The sequence below is a fragment of the Anomaloglossus baeobatrachus genome, chromosome 1, assembly GCF_048569485.1.
Source record: "Anomaloglossus baeobatrachus isolate aAnoBae1 chromosome 1, aAnoBae1.hap1, whole genome shotgun sequence".
NCBI classification, from domain to species: domain Eukaryota; kingdom Metazoa; phylum Chordata; class Amphibia; order Anura; family Aromobatidae; genus Anomaloglossus; species Anomaloglossus baeobatrachus.
In genome coordinates this window covers 120729483-120754936 of record NC_134353.1, presented here as the reverse complement: position 1 = coordinate 120754936, position 25454 = coordinate 120729483, and the positions used below count along the sequence as shown (strand labels likewise).

Below are 25454 nucleotides of genomic sequence, written 5' to 3'. Positions count from 1 at the left end.
AAACATCACCTTTCACATGGCTTTATAAATATTTCATCCCCGGGAATATTGCAGTTAGTAACGGATGAACAGTGAAGCTGCAGACAGGGGCTCCGTCAGGAAGCAGTGGGTTGATGTAATCAGTTTATCGGTAGTAAATTGATCGGCTTGACTCTTAACGTATGCTGTCACATATTTAATCGAAGGGGATTGCTGATGTCTTCTGAAATAAAGGTGCCGAGATGACGGACCGCAATAATGAATATTGTGATTTTATCAGATATTTGTTGTGAAGGATGTTTTTTGCCTGTGACGTGATGCAGGATAAAGGCTCATGCACTTTGTTCTTGTCACCATAGGTATATATACCGGTAATATTTACAGTACCATATAAAAGTAGGAGGATAAATGTTCTAACTGTCTCAGTTCAGTATTCAGTATTGTCCATTATTCGGACTACCCCTTCTCAATCCTCATGTTTGCCTCCGGTAAAATAACAACACTCCAGTGGTTTCGGCACTCACTCTCCCATGGCTTACATGACACTAGAGCGGGCTTTACACGCTGCGATCTTGCTAGCGAGATCGCAAGCGATCGTACCTGCCCCCGTCGATTGTGCGCCACGGGCAAATCGCTGCCCGTCGTGCACAACCTCTCTTACCCCCATCACATGGACTTAACTGGCCTGCGATGTCGCTCTGGCCGGCGATCCGCCTCCTTTCTAAGGGGGCGGGTCGTGTGGCATCAGAGCGACGTCACACGGCAGGCGTCCAATAGAAGCTGGGGGGCGGAGATGAGCGGGACGTAAACATCCCGCCCACCTCCTTCCTTCCGCATTGGTGGTGGACGCAGGTAAGGAGATGTGTCGCGGGTGGAGGAGGGGACGCTGCGCTCTCCCACTGCTCGAGTCCGGCCGCTGCTGCTGCGGCTGCTGCTTGGTGGTGGCTCGAACGGTGGGCCGGATCTCGGGGACTCGAGCAGCGTTCCTCGCCCGTGAGTGAAAAGGGTGGGGATTGATTGTGGGGATTTGATATTGTCCGTGACGCCACCCACGGTTGTGGTGAGATTGGTGACACCACCGCTGCTCTGGACGGGGATCCCGGTAGCGATGACAGGGAGCAGCCTGGATGTTAGTTCTCCCCTCCGTGAGTAGGAGGTTGGTTGTCCCGGGGCCCCGGTGATGGGGTAGGGATGGATTGCAGGCGGGTTACGGGGCCTGGCGAGGTGCAGGGTCGCGGGGGCAGAACTGTGCCGCACGGCACGGTGGTACTCACTCAGCCAATGATGTACACAGAGTCTCTGGTAAAACAAACGGCTGGATGGACGGGTCCCACAGACGGCTGCGGTGTTTCTCCTCCCGGCAGGTTGATGGTGACTGCCTTTCCCTGCACCTGTGTAGTGTGTACGGTTCCAATGGGTTCCCACCGGTAACCCGCTCCCCAGCTTGGATGGGTGCTGAAGGAGCCCCTTTTGCCCGCAGGCTCTGGCCCTGGGAACTTTAGCCTTGGCGGTGACTGTGTTTCCCTCTCTCGGTTGGACGGTTGCCTTCTGTCGGGACTTGGCTGCTGGGAAACCCAGGAGGTTCCCTTCGCTAACGGATTTGACAAATTCACGGTGACTCCTAGCCTTGTCGGGGTCCGTAAGCCCCTGCCGGATGGTGCTGGCTTCTCTTTGCGTACCGGTCCGGTACCGCCGGGCCACCGCCCGTCCACGGTCCTTACAGCTAGCTCCAATAGGCGTCTCCTGCAGACGGTCACCACCGTCTGCCAACCTTGCTGATCCGTCCGGGCCACACACCCGGACCACTTCTCTCTGCTCCTCTACCACTTTCCTTTCTCTCACTTTCACTTCCAAAACTCAACTCTCTACTTTTCCCGCCTCCAGGACTGTGAACTCCCCACCCCCTGGTGTGAACATCAGCCCCTGGAGGAAGGCAACAAGGGTTTTTGTCTGACTTCGGTGTGCCTGACCGGGAGTGTGGGGTGTGTTGGTGTAGTGCTTGTGACGTCCTGGCTTGCCCAGGGCGCCACAGATGTTCCTCGCTCCTGCGGTGTCACACACAGCAATGTGTGTTGCCGCAGGAACGAGGAACAACATCGCTAATTAGAAGAGAACGATTTTTTGTTTCAGGACGACCTCTCCGCGGCAAACGATTTTGGCCGCTTTTGCGATCATTTTAAGTCGCACATAAGTGTCACACACTGCGATATCGTTAATGACGCCGGATGTGCGTCACAAACAACGTGACCCCGACAATAAATCATTAACGATATTGTAGCGTGTAAAGCTGGCTTAAGCAGCCCAGTAAGTGACACATCGCTGGAATCAGGATCTCTGCCCCTAGTTTATGCTGCTCCCAGATTAGGTGGCAAAACCTTAGTGACAGATTCCCTTTAAAGAGAATCTGTCACCAGGTTCTTGCCACTAAGTCTAAAAGCAGCTTAACATAGAGGCAGAGATCCTGATTCCAGCAATGTGTCACTTACTGGGCAGCTTAGTGTAGTTTTGATAATCTACTGCTGATTAAACAAGGATTTTATCATTAGAGAACTACTTGTCCTACTGCCAGGTAGTCCAGCATATTCATGAGCTCTGTATAACTGCTAAATCTGCAGCAGAGAAACAGTGATTTTATCAAAATGACAGCAAACAGCTCAGTAAGTGACATCGCTGGAATCAGGGTCTCTGTCTCTACATTATGCTGCTCACACTACATTATGAGGAAAAAAATCTGGTGACAGATTTTCTTTAAAAAAAACCAAAAAGATTGAATCATATCTATATTAGCCAAGAAATAAGAAAAAGAAATAAAACAAAATAAAAATATTTGGTAATCATGTAGATCTGTCAAAATATAAAATGTTAACTCATATGATAAACACCTAAAAGAAAGAAAAGGCAGCTTCTCATGTAAAAAATAAGCCATCAATGGAGAAGTAAGAAAAGTTACGGGTCTCAGAAAATGTTGACACAAACCCAAAAAACTTAAAAAAAAAAAGAGATTTTTATCAGGAATCTGGATCTGATTAGTTGTTAAAAATGCAGGTAAAATATATTTTTGTACTGTCTGCTCTGGTCCAGAGCTGTGATGCCCCCAGAAGGTCTGAGGAGCACATTTCTTAATTGATGTAAAAAGAATGTAAAAATGTGCTCCTCAGATTATCTGGGGGCATCACAGCTCTGGACCAGACCTCAATCAGACGACAATAAAACTTTCACACTGCTTATCTATGAACTGCTGCAACGTTTACTGCCACAACTGTTTGTATATATATATGTGATTCTTCAAATTTTGTGTTATCCTGAGCCTGATGAAGACACCTGAGAAGTCTTGAAAGCTTGCTATTTATTACCATGTTTTCAGTTAGCCATTAAAAGGTATCAACCAGTGAGAACTCTCAGTTCTTTTAAACCTTTTCTTTCTATCTAATGGCTAACACGGTACAAAGATATATTTTACCTGTGTAACACCCCTTTAATTTGCCGCTGGGGCAGGGTGTTCGGTTGTTCTCACCTTGATATGACGCAGTGCCTCCACCCGAATCTTGCTAGGAGCTCTGGTGGAATGCAGAAGGGTCTTTGTCTTCTGCTAGGGGTCGACTCGGGAAACCCCTACCCACGCTCCGTACACACTCACAATAACTGAGGTTAGAAATCTTAACAGGTTTATTTGCAGGAGGATGACAATGGTAATTGCAGGGAAAAAAAGCAAATAACAGTGAAACGACAGGTATTGTTATGCAGTATTCTACAAAAATGCAGGAGGGGCTCTTTGTAATAAACCTGAAGGTTAGGGGTAATGCTTCCTCTTTAACCTACACCACACACTCTGCTGACTACTTACAATCTACCAACTAACAGCTGCAGCCTCACAATTGACACAGTCGCAAATTGGGGCCCCAGTTGCCGCGGATGTCGGCGCGCTTGCAGTACGTTGGTGCACTTAAAGTAATGAAGGCAGTGTTTCCCCAGGGCTGGTCCTATACAAACTCCCAGTTAGTGCAGTCAAAAGTCCTCTCTAGCAAGGCCTTGTAATTTGCTCCAGCACACTTCTCAAACTGTAGAACTACAAGTCACAGCAATGTCCTACTCACTTCTGTCTGCAGCAGGCCTGTTCTCTCAGACTATTCCACACTGGGGCGTCTGGATTCAATGTCTGGGAGGGAGTTGGTACAGCAGGCAAAATCCTTCTTCGGTGTGGTAAACCTGGAAGGCCGCAGCTCCTGCTAATGGTGCCTCCTGTCACTTTCTTAGACGGTCTCTCCTCACACCCAGTTGCAGCTTCCCGCCTCCAAGATGACTCAGCTCCCTTCCACCCCTCCGTCCTGTTTCCTCCTCCACCAGATTTGCAAGGCACTTTGGGAATTGTAGTATTCTCCAGTTCAACCAAAGAAGCAGCATCTGTAGAGGTGAATGTGGGTGGAACACTATAGATCGCTCCCAAAGCAGGTGTCACACTCTCCCCCGGGTGAGTCGCTGTAGGCTCCCAAGCACAAAATGAAGACTCACCACCTGGAAGGAAATTTTGTGTTAAAGCATCCTGACTAACACCACAACTAGTTACACCCAAATCACTAACAGGCCACATAGCTGTAGGGGGGAAATAGGGCCACGCATAGTTGGAATAGGGGTGTACTACTCTAGGAACCTCAGTGACTTGCCCCATCTGGTCATATGTCAGCATCATGGGGGGTCTAATGTCCCGTTTTGGACGAGTGTGCACGGCAGGGACAGGGACCCCCTCATCGACCCCTAGCTCTTGACTTTCAGGCTCTATGACAGCAACCTCTTCACTTGGCAGCTCTGCATTTTCTAAACTCTCTCCCGACTGATCGCAACATGGGTTTGGTGCCGGACCACACTCGTCTTGGGACACTTCTTCAGCTGGTTGGTCTGTATGATCTGGAATTACAGAACCTGGGTCACTTGTCCATCTGAAGCATGGTCCACATTCATCACTGGAATCACTCTCACTACCTTCAGGAGGGACCACAGGATGAGTCGCTTGCGGCGGCCGAAGACTCCTTCGGTGAGATCGGGTGGTTGCATGGGCTTCGGTGCGTTGTGGCAACTGGAATCGGACATTCTGTCCTATAGGTAGCAAATGCTGACGATGATAGGTCTTAACACCCCCCCGCCTTTCTCAGGCTTCACTCTGTAGACTGGGATGCCATGCAACTTCTCTACCACCACATAAGGTTCTGAACGCCATCGATCAGAAAGCTTGTGTTTTCCATGGAGGCCCAACTGACGGATGAGGACCCTATCTCCAGGTTGCAGGACTTGGTCCCGGACTCTGCGGTCGTAGTACATTTTGTTTCGCCTCCCGGATCGACCAGAGGCCTCATCAGCCAACTTGTAGGCCTCCTTTAATTGTTCCTTCAGCTGTGACACATACTTCAGGTAGTTCTTCCCAGATGAATTGCCAGGGGACACTCCAAAACTAATATCCACAGGTAGTCTGGCTTCCCTTCCAAACATGAGGAAGTAGGGCGAGTACCCTGTTGACTCATTTTTGGTGCAGTTGTAGGCGTGAACTAATTGACTTATGTGTCGACTCCACCTTCCTTTCTGTTTTGAATCCAAAGTGCCCAGCATGTTAAGAAGGGTACGGTTGAATCTTTCAGGCTGAGGGTCTCCTTGCGGATGAAATGGTGTGGTCCTGGACTTCTTGATCCCACAAACCTCACACAACTCCTTAATTAGCCGACTCTCAAAATCTCTCCCTTGGTCAGAATGGATGCGTGCTGGCAGCCCATAATGCACAAAGAATTTCTCCCACAAGGTTTTAGCCACAGTGGTTGCCTTCTGATCTCTAGTGGTGTAAGCTTGAGCATATCTTGTGAAATGATCAGTGACCACTAGAACGTTGCTGACGTTTCCTTCATCAGGCTCAATGGAAAGGAAGTCGATACACACTAAATCAAGGGGGCCATCACTGGTTATGTTAACAAGGGGGGCGGACCGAGAAGGTAAGGTTTTCCTTAGGATACACCGCTTACAAGATTTACAGTATTGTTCAATGTCAGCTTCCATCTTTGGCCAATAGAACCGATCTGCTATGAGGCTGGTGGTCTTTTCCACCCCAAGGTGTCCATGATCATCATGCAGTGCCCTTATGACCATCTCACGGAACTGAGCAGGAAGCACCAACTGGACACTAACTTCTCGATTTTGGCGTTTGACCTCGCGGTGCAGCAATCCATTTTTCACCACCAGAAAGTCTAACTGTCGGGTCAAGAGAACAGACTCTTGTGTCTTCAGAGCATTCCTCTCAGGCTTTTGGCCCCTTTTCACCCACCATCGAACAACTCCCACAGAAGGATCTTCCTGTTGAGCCTTTTCAATCTGGTTTTGAGTCAGTTGAGGCAGGGAGCCAGCATCAACGTTGATCAGTTGACAGAACAATAGTGGAAGAGCTTCCTCTGGAGCCCCTAAGAAGGTAGCACAGCCCCCTGATTGAGCAATCCTTCCTTGATGTCGATGACACATAGCTTTCACCTCTGGGGCTGGAACCTCAATCCAGGCTTCTTCTTCTTCATTCACCATCTGCCTGGGCAGGCGGGACAGAGCATCTGCATCGATGTTGGTGGCACCAGGTCGGTACTTCAGGCTGAAATCATATATAGCTAGCGCGGCGAGCCATCTATGGCCAGTAGCATCCAGCTTTGCTGTAGTCCTCACATAGGTCAGTGGATTGTTGTCAGTATGAACTTGGAAATGCACTCCATAGAGGTGGTCATGCAGCTTGTCCACCACAGCCCATTTCAAGGCCAAGAACTCCAGTTTATGTGCTGGGTAATTGCGCTCACTCGGAGACAATCCACGACTGATGTAGTAGACTGGCCGCAGGACGCCATAGTGCTCCTGGTATAAGACTGCTCCAAGTCCATCAAAAGAAGCATCCACATGAAGTACGTATGGCTTGTTGGGGTCTGCATAGGCCAGTACAGGTGCCTGGGTCAAGCAGGACTTGAGTTTCTCAAAGGCTTCATCACACTCTGATGTCCATCTCTCTCCGAAAGGCTCATTCACCTTAAAGTAGGTTTTTGTTGCAGGTTTCTTGGAGCGAGCTGTCCCTCGAGGTGGGGGATACCCTTGAGTGAGGGCTGTCAATGGCTTTGCGATCTTGGAATATTGTGGCACAAATCTTCTGTAGTACCCGCTGAAACCTAGAAAAGATCTAAGCTCCCCCAATTTGGTGGGTTTGGGCCACTCCATCACAGCTTCTATTTTGCCTGGATCCGTGGAGATTCCTTCTCGGCTGACAATGTGTCCTACATACTTCACAGATTTCTGGCAGAACAGGCACTTGTCGAGGGATAGTTTTAACCCAGCTTCCTCTAGCCGGTCCAACACCTTAAATAACCTCAGGTTGTGCTCTTCCAAGGTGTGGCCAAATACAATCAGATCATCCAGGTAAACCAGGACCTCACGAAAGTTCATGTCTCCCATCACCTTGTCCATACATCTCTGGAAAGTAGCAGGGGCACCGGTCACTCCTTGCGGCATCCGTTGAAACTCATAGAAACCGATAGGGCAAATGAAAGCAGTCTTCTCCTGATCCTCCTTGCTCATGGGTATCTGGTAATATCCACTCCGAAGATCTAACACAGAAAACCACTGGCTTCCCTGCAGGCAATCTAAAGCTTCATCAATCTTGGGCACAGTATACTGATCAGGCACAGTGCGTTTGTTCAGGGTGCGATAATCCACACACATCCTAATAGCTCCATTCTTCTTCCGAGCGATCACTATCGGAGATGCGTATGGGCTGTTGGACTCTATTATGACTCCAGTGTCCAGTAAACCCCATAAATGCTTTCGAACATCCTCCACATCGGCGGGAGCCAATCGTCGGGATCTTTATCGAAATGGCTTCTCATCAGTCAGCCGGATGTGATGCTCCACTCCTCTTGCAAGGCCCAGGTCCCAATCACCCAATGAGAAGGTTCCGGCACGCTTCATCATACCATTTATCACTGACTGCTTTTCCTCCTTCTTCAGATCACTACCTTCAAAACAGAGGTCAAAATGTTCAGGACGTAGTTCCTTCCTTTCCTCTTCCTCTTTCTTCTCATAAGCAGCCAAACAAACAGGATGGATTGTGAGGGCCTGCGAGTATCTATTACCTCCAATTTTGCGACACCACTGAGCAAGAGTACGGAATAGGTTGGCATTTGTCCCGACTATGGCAGGCACTGTTTCCCGGTCTTCATCAGTGTCTGGACAGACTAATGCAATGATGGGAACCTCTCTTTCCACCCCAGCTATAGTCTCTGGGAATCGTAGTGTGACAGCCACGTATCCTTTGTAGGGGTAACTGTTTTCACTCAAACCCCAGACTACAAGTCCAGATAGGGGTTGCAAGGGCACATCTGACAAGTATTTTCTGTACCACTTCTCAAAAATGATGGACACTTGTGAACCACTATCCAGTAATACAGTGCATGGCTGCCCATTGATACAGGCCGGTACATGTGGTGCTGGTCCTACGAGACCTTTAGGAAATTGCTCTGACTGGACAGGGTTAGATGGAGCAGTAGAATATACCTCTGATTTTGAAGGGGGGCCAGTATAGGACTCTACTGGCCCCCTTTCCCGTTTCCCGTCTGCTCCTTCTTGTTAGGTGGGGGGTCCCGAGATCTCTTCAAATTCCACCTCTTCGGACACTGGCGAGCCATATGATGGGTGCTCCCACAGACAAAACATTCTTCTGGCTTTGTATCTTCTACCAGACTGTGGTCATCACTTGCCACTTGCAAAGGCGGTCTTTGACTCTTGACAGCTGTCTCAACAATTTGCTTTAGCTGGTCAACCTTCAGAGCCTGGGCAGCTAGAAGTTGGGCAAGCTGTTCCCCTTGCCTCTCAATGACCTTCAAGAACTCTCCCTCTCGATGGCTGGATTCAAGATGTACAGGGGCAGCAGCCACTCGCTGGGTCACTTGTTCTCTGGCGGCCAGGAGAGCTTCCTCTTGTCTGACTTCTTTAAGCAACTGATGGAAAGAACGGGGAATCTGCCCTTTGTCGCAACACCTCAGTCGTTGAGCAATGGGATCGTGAGTCAGAGCTCCTCGGAGCACTTGTTCTAAACGACACTGATCAACTTGTTCGGGCCTAAGTCCCCCCTTGGATACGACCCTATGCACCAATTTGTCCAATCGATAAAGATAATCTGACATCTTCTCACCAGAGTTTTGATAGGTGGTGCGGAGTTGATAAAGGAGATCAGTGGCATCCTCTGGGGATCCAAAAGCATCTTCAAGAGCAGTCATGTAATCTTTAGAAGTTGTCTCTGACTGACTTCTCCAAGCAGCCTGCACCACTTCCATAGCAGGCCCCTTCAGACTCTCCACAATTCTCTGCTTCTTCACTGCATCAGTACACTGCCATTCTTCCAGATATTGCAGAGTAACATCCCTCCACGTGTCATACCCTTCTTCACCAGCTGGGACAGGAGTGACACCCGAGAAGGTTCTCAGACGACGGTAGGCCCCTTCAGGTTGCAATTTTGTAAACTGGGTGACTAACTTCTCCATGGCTGCCACTACCACGTCAACCATCATGGTTGTTTCTTCAGATTTGTCCCGAGTAGGAGTGGAAGGTAGACATCGACTAGATCTCCTAGGCTGTGAACTTGCACCCGAAGATGATGTCCCTGCTTCGGACCTCACAGGCCAGGTGATCTTCCAATGTGGTCCATGTTTTAATGGCACAGCTATGACAGATGGAAAGTACCCTTTATCCAGTGTCCCCTCAGTAGTGATTAGAGCTGCTGATAATGGACTCCCTTCATCAGTCCTTCTGTCAACCACTCTGGGATGGACAACTCCATGAACTTGGTTCACAATCTTCAGTATTTCTTCATCCGGTACCTTGGAGAGTTCACCGCATACTGCAAAACTGTGTTCTTCAAGTATACTTCTTTCCCCACACCATGTGGACACCTGTGCTTCAGTTAAAGCCTCCATGTCAGCGATACCTGTCTTGATCGATCTCAGCAGTGCCTCCACTGTAACACCCCTTTAATTTGCCGCTGGGGCAGGGTGTTCGGTTGTTCTCACCTTGATATGACGCAGTGCCTCCACCCGAATCTTGCTAGGAGCTCTGGTGGAATGCAGAAGGGTCTTTGTCTTCTGCTAGGGGTCGACTCGGGAAACCCCTACCCACGCTCCGTACACACTCACAATAACTGAGGTTAGAAATCTTAACAGGTTTATTTGCAGGAGGATGACAATGGTAATTGCAGGGAAAAAAAGCAAATAACAGTGAAACGACAGGTATTGTTATGCAGTATTCTACAAAAATGCAGGAGGGGCTCTTTGTAATAAACCTGAAGGTTAGGGGTAATGCTTCCTCTTTAACCTACACCACACACTCTGCTGACTACTTACAATCTACCAACTAACAGCTGCAGCCTCACAATTGACACAGTCCCAAATTGGGGCCCCAGTTGCCGCGGATGTCGGCGCGCTTGCAGTACGTTGGTGCACTTAAAGTAATGAAGGCAGTGTTTCCCCAGGGCTGGTCCTATACAAACTCCCAGTTAGTGCAGTCAAAAGTCCTCTCTAGCAAGGCCTTGTAATTTGCTCCAGCACACTTCTCAAACTGTAGAACTACAAGTCACAGCAATGTCCTACTCACTTCTGTCTGCAGCAGGCCTGTTCTCTCAGACTATTCCACACTGGGGCGTCTGGATTCAATGTCTGGGAGGGAGTTGGTACAGCAGGCAAAATCCTTCTTCGGTGTGGTAAACCTGGAAGGCCGCAGCTCCTGCTAATGGTGCCTCCTGTCACTTTCTTAGACGGTCTCTCCTCACACCCAGTTGCAGCTTCCCGCCTCCAAGATGACTCAGCTCCCTTCCACCCCTCCGTCCTGTTTCCTCCTCCCCCAGATTTGCAAGGCACTTTGGGAATTGTAGTATTCTCCAGTTCAACCAAAGAAGCAGCATCTGTAGAGGTGAATGTGGGTGGAACACTATAGATCGCTCCCAAAGCAGGTGTCACACTCGCATTTTAACAACTAATCAGATCCAGATTATACCATGCCTGATGAAGAGACCTGAGTAGTCTTGAAAGCTTGCTATAGGCCCTGTGCGCACTGGAAAATGGAATTTTCTCAAGAAAATTCCGCAGGTATTCAAAGATTACCGCACCCGGGGTAAAAAAGTGCGGCAAACCGCACCCGAAAACCGCATGCGGTTTGCTGCGGTTTTACCGCGGTATTGTTCGCGGTATTGCCGCGGTTTTGCCGCGTGCAGGTTGGTATGTGCTTTATTGCATTCAATGCAATAAAGCACATTAAAAAAAAAAAAAGTCATTTCATTCTGAGATAGAGAAATAGATAGAAGAATAGATAGACAGACAGAGGGATAGATAGATAGATAGAGGGATAGATAGATAGAGGGATAGATAGATAGATAGATAGATAGAGGGATAGATAGATAGATAGATAGATAGATAGATAGATAGATAGATAGATAGATAGAGGGATAGATAGATAGAGGGATAGATAGATAGTCCCTGTGAGCACACGCTGCATTTCTCACGGTCGGCAGCGAGTTCACATTACCGGCCGTGGGAAATGCCCTGTGGTTACCTCTGCTGTCTCGCTGCGAGGCTGCATTCCAGCAGTGTCTGTGTCAGTCGCGGCTGGATGCAAGCATCGCAGGACGCCAGAGCTGTGGATTACGCCGGAGCTGTGGATTACGTCGGAGCTTTGTTTCGGGGGGGGTTAATAAAAGGGTGAACGAGGCTTATTTGTGTTTTATTTAAAATAAGGGATTTTTCTGTGTGTTTTTTCACTTTACTTACGGGTTGATCATATCAGCTGTCACATAGACGCTGCCATGATCAAGCCTGGAGTTAATGGCGGTGATCCGCCACCATTAACTCCTTGTATTACCTTGACTGCCACTGCTACACGGCAGCAAGAAGAGCCGGGGACACTCTGGTACTGCCGCATAATGCATGCGACATTGCCAGGGCAGCTGCGGCTGATATTCTCGGCTGCGGGAGGGGGAGTGAGGACATTACCCCTGCCCCTCTCCCTCCCCAGCCTGAGAATACCGTGCCGCCGCTGTGTGCTTACCTCGGCTGGACGGTAAATATACAGCGGAGCCCACGTGCTTTGTTTTCTATATTTCCGTTTGCTTTCTATGTGTGTTCTATGTGTCTGTGTCTGTGTCTATGTGATCTATGTCTGTGATCTGTGTGTGTTTACTCTCTGCTCCGCTTCCTCTTCCTGTAATGACATCACTTCCCTGCAAAACCGCAGGCAGCGATGTACATTACCGGAGGTAAACCGCGAAGTACCGCAGGGAATAACGCAGGAAAACGCAGTGAACCGCACAGAATTTGCTGCCTGCGTTATTCCCTGCGGGATTTCACGATTACATTGGAGTCAATGGAGTGAAATCCCGCAGCGATGTGCGGAAAAGAATTGACATGCAATTGTTTTTGCTGCGGGAATCCCGCAGCAAAACATGCAGCTGTCAAAATCCGCCTAGTGCGCACAGGATTTTTTTTTCCCATAGGTTTTGCTGGTGATTCACTGCAGAGATGTTATGAACATTTTCTGCAGCGAAACATGCAGCAAAACCGCAAAAAATCCGCAGCAAAATCCGGTAAGTGCGCACAGGGCCATATATTACATCTTTTCAGTTAGCCATTAAAAGGTATCAACAACTCTCAGTTCTTTTAAATATTTTTTTTCATTCACAACAGGTGAAATTTTGTTCTGAGCATCAACTGCATCCAAAACAGTTCATTAATAAACAACTACCCCTTTCTATATTCCATAAATATCATGGAAGTCTTCTGCTCAGACCTCCCGATCTGAGCCAAGCTGGAGATCAGGTGGACTCCAGATGTCTTCATGTTACATTAATGGCCATAGCCTGAAAATGCCTTAATGGCCACTTCTTTCTTTGATGCCAGGAGTGGACGCCACTGAAGTCAGATGAGACCATAAGATTTCTAGATCCATCCCAGCTTTTAGGGAGTAAGCGAGCTGCTGCCCCCTGTGTCCATAGTTTCGTTATTATGGGTGTGATTACCCCCCTGCGATCAGATGATCCTTCTGGCTGGAGCATGTGCACTTCAGCCAAATATAGCCCAAGTATAAATAGCTCCCGGCTCCTCGGCCTCATCCAAACTGATAAGCAACACTTGTGTTTCTGTAACTTACATTAATTTAAGGTATGTGCCCATTGTAATCTTATTCTGCAATTAACCCTTTGCTCTGATGGTGCCACCCTGTACTAACAGACCCTGCAGCAGTGCTGGATTTGGACCATGTCACCCCCCTCCTCAGTCTGTAATGTTCTGCTTACCTCTATGGCCTGTCATTCTCCTTACAATCATGTGTTCACTAATGAACAATCCTAATGATTAATGATATTGTTAGCAATTGGCAGCAAATAATAATGATACTAATGTTAGTTTTTACTAACTTCTGTCCTTAGCAAAAGGTATTGACCAGTACCAGTCAGCAAGGTTGCCACTAGGAATTTTAGGGCCCCATATTGGCAAAATTTTGGGGCCCCCTTGAGACTCCGCCCAGGCTCCACCCCACCTACGCCTCCATCCCTCAAACCTTCCACACTTTCACCACCATTGTTGGAAAAAGATGTGTGTATTTATATATACACACACAGTCACAGCCAAAAGTGTTAGCACCCTTGAAGTTGTTTTAGAAAATGAAGCATTTCCCTTAGAAAAATAATAATACATCCCCTACACCTCCCCCTCTCCATAATATACCCTCTACATTGCCCCTCCCCATAATATCTCTCCGACACTGCCCATATGTATAATATACCCCCACACACACTGCCCCTCAGTATACTCCCACACAATACTCCTGTGTATAATATCCCCACACACGACCCCTCTGTATAAAATCCCTCAGACACTGCCCCATGTATAATACACACACACACACACTGCTCCTCTGTATAATATTCCCCACACATTACCACTCTGTATAATAACGCCACACACACAAACACACACACACACGCACACACACACACACACACTGACCCTCTGTGTAATACCCTTTAAGTACGCTGCCCCTTTGTACACTATCCAACACACAAGCTGCCCCTGTTTTATATATATATATATATATATATATATATATATATATATATATATATATATACACCGTATATATCCTCACACACTGCCCCTCTGTATATCACCTCCCACACACTACTCCTCTGTATACTATCCCCAACACACACTTATTGCCTCTCTGTATAATATCCTCCTTGTATATATGTCTGCATCCTTGCCCCATCCTGGTATGTATGTCCCCATCCTGGTTTATTGTCCCCTTCCTAGCATAAATGTCCTCCTCCTGGTATATATGTCCCCATCCTGGTTTCTGTCCCCTTCCTGGTATTTATGTCCTCCTCCTGGTATATATGTCACCATTCTGGTTTTTATCCTCTTCCTGGTGTACATCTCCTCCTTCTTGTATATATGTGCCCTTCCTGGGCCTCTCCACGTATATTTGTCTACTGCAAAATGAAAAATAAAATTTACTCACCCTGAGCAGCAATGCATTTCAGCTGGATATGTGCCCTCTACACATCCAACTAAAGCAAGGCAGGGACTGCAGTCAGCAGGCACCCCCACCACCCGGGGCTGCAGTTAGCTGGCCCCTCCATCACCAGAGGCTGCAGTCAGCAGGCGCTCCCACCACCCGGGGCTGCAGTCAGTGAGCCCCTCCACCACCCTGTGCTGCAGTCAGTGGGCTCCCACAATCCTGTGCTGCAGTCAGCAGGCCCCCACCACTCTGTGCTGCAGTCATCAGGCCCCCACCACTCTGTGCTGCAGTCAGCAGGCCCCCATCACCCTGTGCTGGAGTCAGCAGGCCCCTCCACCACCCAGGGCTGCAGTCAGCAGGCCCCTCCACCACCCAGGGCTGCAGTCAGCAGGCGCCCCACCACCCAGGGCTGCAGTTAGCGGGCCCCTCCACCACCCTGTGCTGCAGTCAGCTGGCCCCCACCACCCTGTGCTGCAGTCAACTGGCTCCCACCCTGTGCTGCAGTCAGCTGGCCCCTCCACCACCCTGTGCTGCAGCCAGCGGGCAGCCCCACTACCAGGGGCTGTAGTCAGCGGGCCCCTCCACCACCTTGTGCTGCAGTCAGCAGGCCTCCACCACCCTGTGCTGCAGTCAGCAGGCCCCTACCACATTGTGCTGCAGTCAGCAGGCACCCCCACCCTGTGCTGCGGTCAGCAGGCCCCCCCACCCTGTGCTGCAGTCAGCAGGCCCCCACCACCCTGTGCTGCAGTCAGCAGGCCCTGACCACGCTGTGCTGCAGTCAGGAAGGCCCCGACCACCCTGTGCTGCAGTCAAGAAGGTCCCGACCACCCCGTGCTGCAGTCAGCTGGCCCCTCCACCACCCAGAGCTGCAGTCAGCAGGCGCCCCCACCACCCAGGCCTGCTGTCAGCAGGCTCTCACCATCCTGTGCTGTAGTCAGCAGGCCCCCACCACCCTGTGCTGCAGTAAGCAGGCACCCACCACCCGGGGCTGCAGTCAGCAGGCCCCCACCACCCAGGGCTGCAGTCAGCAGGCCCCCACCACCCTGCGCTGCAGTCAGCAGGCCCTTACCATCCGGGGCTGTAGACAGTGGGCCCCTCCACCACCTGGGGCTGCAGTCAGCGGGCCCCTCCACCACCCTGTGCTGCAGTCAGCAGGCCCCGCCACCTTGTGCTGCAGTCAGTGGGCCCCTCCAGCCCCGGTGATCTTCAGCTCACAGAGCGCCTACCTCTCCCTGCTGGATGCCGCACACTCGCCAGCTCCCCGTTGCCCGCAGCACTGTGATGAGGCGCCGAGTGATGACCTCATCACACTTGGCCATAAGATCACATGCAGCCTCCCTGCTCTGCTCCACTCACAGTGCCTGCCCTACCACATGGCTAATTTCCATGCGATGCCCTAGAAGGGCTTCGCACGCACCTTAGTCATGTGCACTAGTGGCTGAAGCGACACGGCCGGGCCCCACTGCTGCAGCTGTGACTGGGGCCCGGTGAGCGGGGCTGAGGCTTTATAAAGTTAAGTAATTACCCCAGGCTCGGCCGGGCCCCCCCTCTTCACCGGGTCTGGTACACCAGTCACAGTAGTAATACCCTGATGGCGGCCCTGACAGTCAGATATCCGAGATTCTCAATATCTACCCCAAAATTATATCAATAAAAATATTGGCTGAGGTCCAAAAAACAAGCCATCACACGGTTCCATATACCAAAAAATTAAAATTTTATGGCTAAACAAGCAGCATTTTTTTTGCAAATTTCAGAATTTACAAAAGGTACAAAGACCAACTTATCTGAGAGAAGTTCTGGTAGAGAAAAGTGCTGGTTTCAGAATGTCCTTAGCACACAGGAGATCCATTGAGCACCGGCAAGTAACAGGAGAAAACTACTCAGTTATATAGGCCCAATCTGAAAAACCTGATTGCCAGTCCTCCACAGGTGTCTGGCTCTCATTCCACAAGTCAACTGCACCACCAGCACTGACCACAAGAGGGAGCCCCAATCTGGAAAATGTATTCACAACAGCTAGAATTAACTTTTATGATAGCGACAGGGGGAGGAAAGCCAAGCAGGCAGACAGCGGCAGGAATATATAAAATTAATTAATCTGATTGGTACATGGCGTGGCGAGAAAAATAATCAAAATGACAGAATTGTAATTGTAATGCATTACAGTACATAGCATCTATGTGTTCTGAAGTGCCATCCACATCTAGCAAAACAATGTCAGTGCATGCTGTATATTCTGTTGTGGAAATGCTGTAGATTTTACTGTTTGTTATTTAATGTAGTTTGCTTCAACATCAGTGCATCTACATTAGTTTTGACATTTAACTGTTCCTAAATAGATCTGGAGTGACAAAGGCTTTAGATCAACAATTGACATTTTTATATCGATTTTATAGGATTTTATACGCTCATTTCTCAGTAGACGAGTAAGCGACCGACCACATAAAAGTATTGCTGGACTTGTCCCTGAAAGAAATCCATGAACTTATAAATAGGTTGGAGTGAAAGCTTGCTGATGGATTGCCTTCAACTGTCATCACAAAATAATTATGCAAAACGTATCAAATAATCACTGTACGCAATGACGATACAATTGTAAGTGTGATCCTTGGGGAGGGGTCCATGGAGAGTGCTGGTGCTGGTGCTAGTGCTGGTACGGGGCACCCCTGACTTACGAGCCCCATAGCGGTCACATGGCCTGCTGCCATTGGTGGTACACCACTGGCTGAGGTCCTCGGGCCCCCTGAACCCCCGAGTACGGTCAAGATCATGAACCCTGCGACCACTACCGTTCCGCCCCTGACTGTACGATATTTTCTGTAGGTGTGATGTACAAGAACTGGATCAAATAGTTTACATTGATCACCAATCCCCAGGATCGTGTTACAATACCTTCTTTTTTTCCAGATAATAAAAGGCAAAAAAAGCTGCATCAATGGATCAATTTGATTCAGATTTTTATCAGTCTGATTACGTTATTGAAGACACTGATCAAGGACTATATGTTACTGGGCAGAGCGGTGTGTATGGGGAGGAAAGGTGAGTACAATTCCCAAGGTGAAACATTATTTAAAATTAAGGAAAAATTCATGTAAATGTATCTCGTCTTATCTTATAAACCCCCATCTCTGATTATATCTAGCGTCAATCCCAACTACTGAAATGACTATATTATTTCTGTCATGCGTGAAGTAAAAAAAGGCATCACAACTTTTTGTGTTTTTCTTGTTATATATGCATTTATTTTTTTCAATTTATTATTATTGTTATTATTATTATTATTATTATTAGTTTCTAAAAAGTCTTTCAGTTTTCACATTGGCTTCTAAGATATCACACTTCCTATTCGTGTTCATTACAGAAGCCACATTATCACCGCAGACAGGTTTGCAATGACACACCTGCATATACAGTCATATGAAAAAGTTTGGGCACCCCTATTAATGTTAACCTTTTTTCTTTATAACAATTTGGGTTTTTGCAACAGCTATTTCAGTTTCATATATCTAATAACTGATGGACTGAGTAATATTTCTGGATTGAAATGAGGTTTATTGTACTAACAGAAAATGTGCAATCCGCATTTAAACAAAATTTGACCGGTGCAAAAGTATGGGCACCCTTATCAATTTCTTGATTTGAACACTCCTAACTACTTTTTACTGACTTACTAAACCACTAAATTGGTTTTGTAACTTCATTGAGCTTTGAACTTCATAGGCTGGTGTATCCAATCATGAGAAAAGGTAGTTAAGGTGGCCACTTGCAAGTTGTTCTATTTGAATCTCCTATGAAGAGTGTCATCATGGGCTCCTCAAAACAACTCTCAAATGATCTGAAAACAAAGATTATTCAACATAGTTGTTCAGGGGAAGGATACAAAAAGTTGTCTCAGAGATTTAAACTGTCAGTTTCCACTGTGCGGAACATAGCAAGGAAATGGAAGAACACAGGTACAGTTCTTGTTAAACCCAGATGTGGCAGGCCAAGAAAAATATCAGAAAGGCAGAGAAGAAGAATGGTGAGAACAGTCAAGGACAATCCACAGACCACCTCCAAAGACCTGCAGCATCATCTTGCTGCAGATGGTGTCAATGTGCATCGGTCAACAATACAGCGCACATTGCACAAGGAGAAGCTGTATGGGAGAGTGATGCAAAAGAAGCCGTTTCTGCAAGCAAGCCACAAACAGAGTCGCCTGAGGTATGCAAAAGCACATTTGGACAAGCCAGTTACATTTTGGAAGAAGGTCCTGTGGACTGATGAAACAAAGATTGAGTTGTTTGGTCATACAAAAAGGCGTTATTCATGGAGGCAAAAAAAACACAGCATTCCAAGAAAAGCACTTGCTACCAACAGTAAAATTTGGTGGAGGTTCCATCATGCTTTGGGGCTGTGTGGCCAATGCCGGCACCGGGAATCTTGTTAAAGTTGAGGGTCACATGGATTCAACTCAGTATCAGCAGATTCTTGACAATAATGTGCAAGAATCAGTGAAGTTACGCAGGGGATGGATATTTCAGCAAGACAATGATCCAAAACACCGCTCCAAATCTACTCAGGCATTCATGCAGAGGAACAATTACAATGTTCTGGATTGGCTATCCCAGTCCCCAGATCTGAATATCATTGAAAATCTGTGGGATGATTTGAAGCATGCTGTCCATGCTCGGCGACCATCAAACTTAACTGAACTGGAATTGTTTTGTAAACAGGAATGGTCAAATATACCTTCATCCAGGATCCAGGAACTCATTAAAAGCTACAGGAAGCGACTAGAGGCTGTTATTTTTGCAAAAGGACGATCTACAAAATATTAATGTCACTTTTATGTTGAGGTGCCCATACTTTTGCACCGGTCAAATTTTGTTTAAATGCAGATTGCACATTTTCTGTTAGTACAATAAACCATTTCAATCCAGAAATATTACTCAGTCCATCAGTTATTAGATATATGAAACTGAAATAGCTGTTGCAAAAACCCAAATTGTTATAAAGAAAAAAGATTAACATTAATAGGGGTGCCCAAACTTTTTCATATGACTGTATCTAATGCCTCTAAGCCATTGGCTGGAGGCACTTCCAGATTAAGTGTGATGCCCCTTTAAGAGGCGGCGAGTGTATGTGCGTGCATTCTAAACACTCTTGCATCATAGGTCAGTTTACGCAGCATAAGAAAGATGCACAATGGGTGAAAGATTTCTATTAATCCCATCCAGTTTGCTTGTACTGGAAATGCATCAAAAGCGAAAGTAACACACATTTCACAAACCCTTGTGGCCTTGTCTTTGCTTCTCAGTCTCTCACTATTAATAAATCACTGTGAGAGTGCTGATATTCCAGGTCTAGTGTCTCCTCCCGTCCACCAAGAGGGCTGTCTGCGCGACTGCAGTGTCTCCTCCCGTCCACCAGAGGGATGTCTGTGCAGTCTTGGAGGAGGATTCTGTGAGGAGCAAGAGAGGAGGAGGGAAGGAGACAGAGAGGCAGAGCAAGAGGGATCTTGATGTGTGGTGGCTGCCTTTCCCTGCATTGGTCTGAGATCCCTGGGCTGCTGGAGACAGCCTGCTCATTGCTGTGCAAATAGAAGCCACGCAGCTAAGTCCAGTGTTTATGGACTGTTCCCAGAGACAGAGGAAACTGTGATCGGAGTGGTTTCCCTGGGTAACTCGGCCTTCCCACCTGTTTGCTGATCCGTTCCTGAGGTGATCATTCCTTGAGGTGATCCATCCCGGTGACTTATGGAATTGCTGTGGCACTGAAAGCTGCCAAGACCCCCTTCTCAGATTTGATACTCCCCTGGAGTCATCTATCAGTAATGTAAGTCCTGAGCTCGGGCCCCACACATTTTTTTTCCTATTATTGTAGGATGTGTACCCATACGTGGTAAGACTTTGGTGCTAAACTGGTTAAGGTATGCTGCAGTCAGTTACACAGGACTGAGTTTGTGCTATTTGTTAACAAGTGTTTAACTCCAGGTGATCTGTTAATGTGTACATGTAATGAGGGAAGAGGGAGGGGAATGGTGGTATAGATGAGGTTGTTAATCACTGTGCTAGTCCAGAGACAGATCCTAGTTGCACTCAGTATACTCTTTATTAGTTCATAGTTATGTTCCCGCATTGTTTGAATTTTCCTGCTAGGTAGATTGTTTACCGATAGTTTCTTAGATATTGGAAAGGGTCTCTAGACTGGCACACTGATCCTGGCTGTCTGAGCAGGGTGCATGCACATTGTTTGCAGTAAATTTTACATTGATCCCCTGTTGCATTTCCCACTCTCCAAATCGTTTTATAGAGGAAAAGACTTTGCATTCAGCCCTAGTCTGGTCTCGTTCCTCGTTCGTGACCTGCTGCTGTATCCTGGAAGCAACCTCACAGTTCCACATCACTACTAACTAGGAAGCATCTCCCTTTTCACTCCCAAAACTCCTCTCAGCTGTTTGGCTGACTAGCTGATTTCTTCCTGCACAGACCCTCCTCAACGTATTTCCACTGTAAAATTGCTTAAAATGTATCAATATAAGCTGGAAATACACTTATATAACATAATTTAGCCTTATTTCGACAATAGTAGATCTTCAGGTGGTGTCATCCATCTTCCTGCCCTTTACATTATTAAAGCATCATGTGACCTAAAGTTAGTGAAACTGACTACTGAGATTGATGGGACAACATCAGCCCTGTTGTCATTGAAATCATTTCTGATTATCAAAAGGGGAATTAATGTTTACAGACCTATCTTGGTCCATGATCTTCCTTTTATAAAGTGAAATGTCATAACATTTTGCTCTTGGATTTTATACTTCCTCATCCAGTTATGTAGAACATTTTTGATTGATTGCATTGCACTTTGTGTCTTTTGCTGCCCAGGACAAATAACTCAGAATTTATGCAATCTGGAATGATTTCCTCTCCTCTGGACCAAACTGGGTATGTGTATGAAGAGCCATCATATCCATCATATAACTTCCAGACACATGATCATTTTGACAATGAACCGCCATTGCTAGAAGGTAATGATCAATTATCACTTGGTTGGACTAACTCAAAGAATACCTTTACCTATAGATTGCAAATATTATTTAATGGTTGCTGCCACATGTTCCTACTCGTTCTCAGACCAAGAATAGTTGTATAAAATGACTTTTCTGGTCATAAAATAACACCCTAGTTGTCATTACCATTCCCCAGCTTCATCCTTGTGAGCACACGAAAAGCATCTCCCTGCATTTAAAGGGACTTTGTTACAGTATGGCTAGCTGATAGGCATATTTATCGATTTATTAGTCTATCAGAAGTCAGGGTCCACCGTGCAGTGATGTTATGGCTGCTGCTGGTAGATGAATGACTGAACTGCAACCAGGTAAATTGCTACTAAAACTGAGGATCCCTTGAGTTGCACTACCCCCAGGAAGGAAAGTAATAGTAGGACCATGAACTCTGTTACACCACAGAGAGGTCAGCGATATCGCTATAGAATTGGCGCACTCTGTTACAGCACAGAGGGGTATGAGATATATCTATAGTAATGGCAACTCTGTTACAGCACAGAGAGCCAAGGCTTGAGATATCGTGTTACAGGTCACACAAAAGCTCTAATATAGCCTCTGCCGTACACTGTATTTTACAGCGTCAGATTACGACTTGTTAACTCTGAGAAGTTAATGCTTTTATATATACAGTTAGGTCCAGAAATATTTGGACAGTGACACAAGTTTTGTTATTTTAGCTGTTTACAGAAACATGTTCAGAAATACAATTATATATATCATATGGGCTGAAAGTGCACACTCCCAGCTGCAATATGAGAGTTTTCACATCCAAATCGGAGAAAGGGTTTAGGAATCATAGCTCTGTAATGCATAGCCTCCTCTTTTTCAAGGGACCAAAAGTAATTGGACAAGGGACTCTAAGGGCTGCAATTAACTCTGAAGGCATCTCCCTCGTTAACCTGTAATCAATGAAGTAGTTAAAAGGTCTGGGGTTGATTACAGGTGTGTGGTTTTGCATTTGGAAGCTGTTGCTGTGACCAGACAACATGCGGTCTAAGGAACTCTCAATTGAGGTGAAGCAGAACATCCTGAGGCTGAAAAAAAAGAAAAAATCCATCAGAGAGATAGCAGACATGCTTGGAGTAGCAAAATCAACAGTCGGGTACATTCTGAGAAAAAAGGAATTGACTGGTGAGCTTGGGAACTCAAAAAGGCCTGGGCGTCCACGGATGACAACAGTGGTGGATGATCGCCGCATACTTTCTTTGGTGAAGAAGAACCCGTTCACAACATCAACTGAAGTCCAGAACACTCTCAGTGAAGTAGGTGTATCTGTCTCTAAGTCAACAGTAAAGAGAAGACTCCATGAAAGTAAATACAAAGGGTTCACATCTAGATGCAAACCATTCATCAATTCCAAAAATAGACAGGCCAGAGTTAAATTTGCTGAAAAACACCTCATGAAGTCAGCTCAGTTCTGGAAAAGTATTCTATGGACAGATGAGACCAAGATCAACCTGTACCAGAATGATGGGAAGAAAAAAGTTTGGAGAAGAAAGGGAACGGCACATGATCCAAGGCACACCACATCCTCTGTAAGACATGGTGGAGGCAACGTGATGGCATGGGCATGCATGGCTTTCAATGGCACTGGGTCACTTGTGTTTATTGATGACATAACAGCAGACAAGAGTAGCCGGATGAATTCTGAAGTGTACTGGGATATACTTTCAGCCCAGATTCAGCCAAATGCCGCAAAGTTGATCGGACGGCGCTTCATAGTACAGATGGACAATGACCCCAAGCATACAGCCAAAGCTACCCAGGAGTTCATGAGTGCAAAAAAGTGGAACCTTCTGCAATGGTCAAGTCAATCACCAGATCTTAACCCAATTGAGCATGCATTTCACTTGCTCAAATCCAGACTTAAGACGGAAAGACCCACAAACAAGCAAGACCTGAAGGCTGCGGCTGTAAAGGCCTGGCAAAGCATTAAGAAGGAGGAAACCCAGCGTTTGGTGATGTCCATGGGTTCCAGACTTAAGGCAGTGATTGCCTCCAAAGGATTCGCAACAAAATATTGAAAATAAAAATATTTTGTTTGGGTTTGGTTTATTTGTCCAATTACTTTTGACCTCCTAAAATGTGGAGTGTTTGTAAAGAAATGTGTACAATTCCTACAATTTCTATCAGATATTTTTGTTCAAACCTTCAAATTAAACGTTACAATCTGCACTTGAATTCTGTTGTAGAGGTTTCATTTCAAATCCAATGTGGTGGCATGCAGAGCCCAACTCGCGAAAATTGTGTCACTGTCCAAATATTTCTGGACCTAACTGTATATATATATATATATATATATATATATATATATATCGTACACAGTACGAATAGGGAGTATTTAGTGGCCACTAGCCATAAGCCACTATGGAGGAGACTCAAATGATTTGTAGAGGAGTCAATGAGGTCACTAGCTCCTACCAAGGACTGTTGTGGAGTTCCACCAGCTAACCACCAGTGAACCCAGTACTAGCGTAGCTCAGAAGCCCTGCCTAACCAGCAACTGACCCTAATCCGGTCTGATGTGACCACGATGCCTCGCCCTACACATGCCTCCTAACCCTGTATCAGTCCCAGAGGACTTCGACTCCTGGCCCTGTACTAATGTGGTAAGTGCTTGCTGCACCACATATGAAGACAACTGAGCGCGGCCATGTGGGTGCTCAAAGCTTATATAACTTTAGGACAGCCCTCAAGATGGAGATCCCCATACCCCGCCCAACCATAACCAATGAGAAGTCTTCCATGTGACCACACGTCACTGATGACGTCACTGTGGCCAATGGGATCGCGCCACGTCATCTGTGATGTCACCACGGCCAATAGGATCGCGCCACATCATCTATGATGTCACCACGGGGAATGTGATTGCGCCACGTCATCTGTGATGTCACCACGGCCAGTGGGATCACGACAGTCATCTGTTATGTCACTAGATACACTAGGTGCCTGAGCATGCTCAGAAGCCTGAACCACTGACTTAAGGGGGCTTTACACGGTAGCGATATCGCTAGCAATTTGTAGCGATAGCGAGCGTGTAAGTACCCTCCCCCGTCGCGCATGCGATTGTTTATGATCGCTGCCGTAGCGAACATTATCGCTACGGCAGCGTCACACATACTTACCTGGTCGGCGGCGTCGCTGTGACTGCTGAACAATCCCTCCTTCAAGGGGGAGGGACGTTCGGCATCACAGCGACATCCCCGCAACGTCACTAAGTGGCCGGCCAATCAAAGCGGAGGGGCGGAGATGAGCAGGACGTAACATCCCGCCCACCTCCTTCCTTCTACATTGGGGCCGGCGGCAGGTAAGGAGACATTCCTCGCTCCTGCGGTGTCATACATAGTGATGTGTGCTGCCGCATGAGCGATGAATCACCTGGATAAACAACCCTTACCGATTTTTGAGTTTGGGACGACCTCTCCATGGTGAACGATTTTCACCATTTTTGAGGTCGCTTAAGGTCGCTGGTCAGTGTCACACGCTGCGATATCGTTAATGACGCCGGATCTGCGTCACTAACAACTTGACCCCGACGACAAAACATTAACGATATCGTAGCGTGTAAAGCCCCCTTTAGTCTCAGAATTGAGACTATCAGGCTGAGCATGCTCAGAAGACTGAAAATGCCTAGATGTTCGGGTTAGTAACCGAGACTCAAGGAAGACCACAGGCATTTTAAATTCTTTAGTTTACTTATTGTTGCTTAGTTTACTTGCTGCAGATAAGGCAACAGTGGCCGGTCTCCTAATCAAGGATTACAGCGCTTACAAGCTCTTTCTAGTAGAGCTTATAAATGCTGCTTTGAAGCTGGTTGGATCCATCTGCACTGCCACACTGCTTCTGCAGAGACAAAGCAGCCATG

At 47.1% G+C, this 25454-nt stretch overlaps 1 protein-coding gene across 1 annotated transcript in view; it reads left to right on the top strand.

Annotated features, from left to right (window-relative positions):
• Positions 1-13071: 13071 nt before the first annotated feature.
• YIPF7 (Yip1 domain family member 7) overlaps positions 13072-25454 on the top strand; it is a 104420-nt gene continuing 92037 nt past the window's right edge. Inside the window, exons 1-3 of the mRNA XM_075334043.1 lie at positions 13072-13178; positions 17446-17577; positions 21408-21550. Of these exons, the coding sequence (XP_075190158.1) occupies positions 17474-17577; positions 21408-21550 (247 nt within the window). The 5' untranslated portion in view covers positions 13072-13178; positions 17446-17473. The remainder of the gene's footprint in view (positions 13179-17445; positions 17578-21407; positions 21551-25454) is intronic.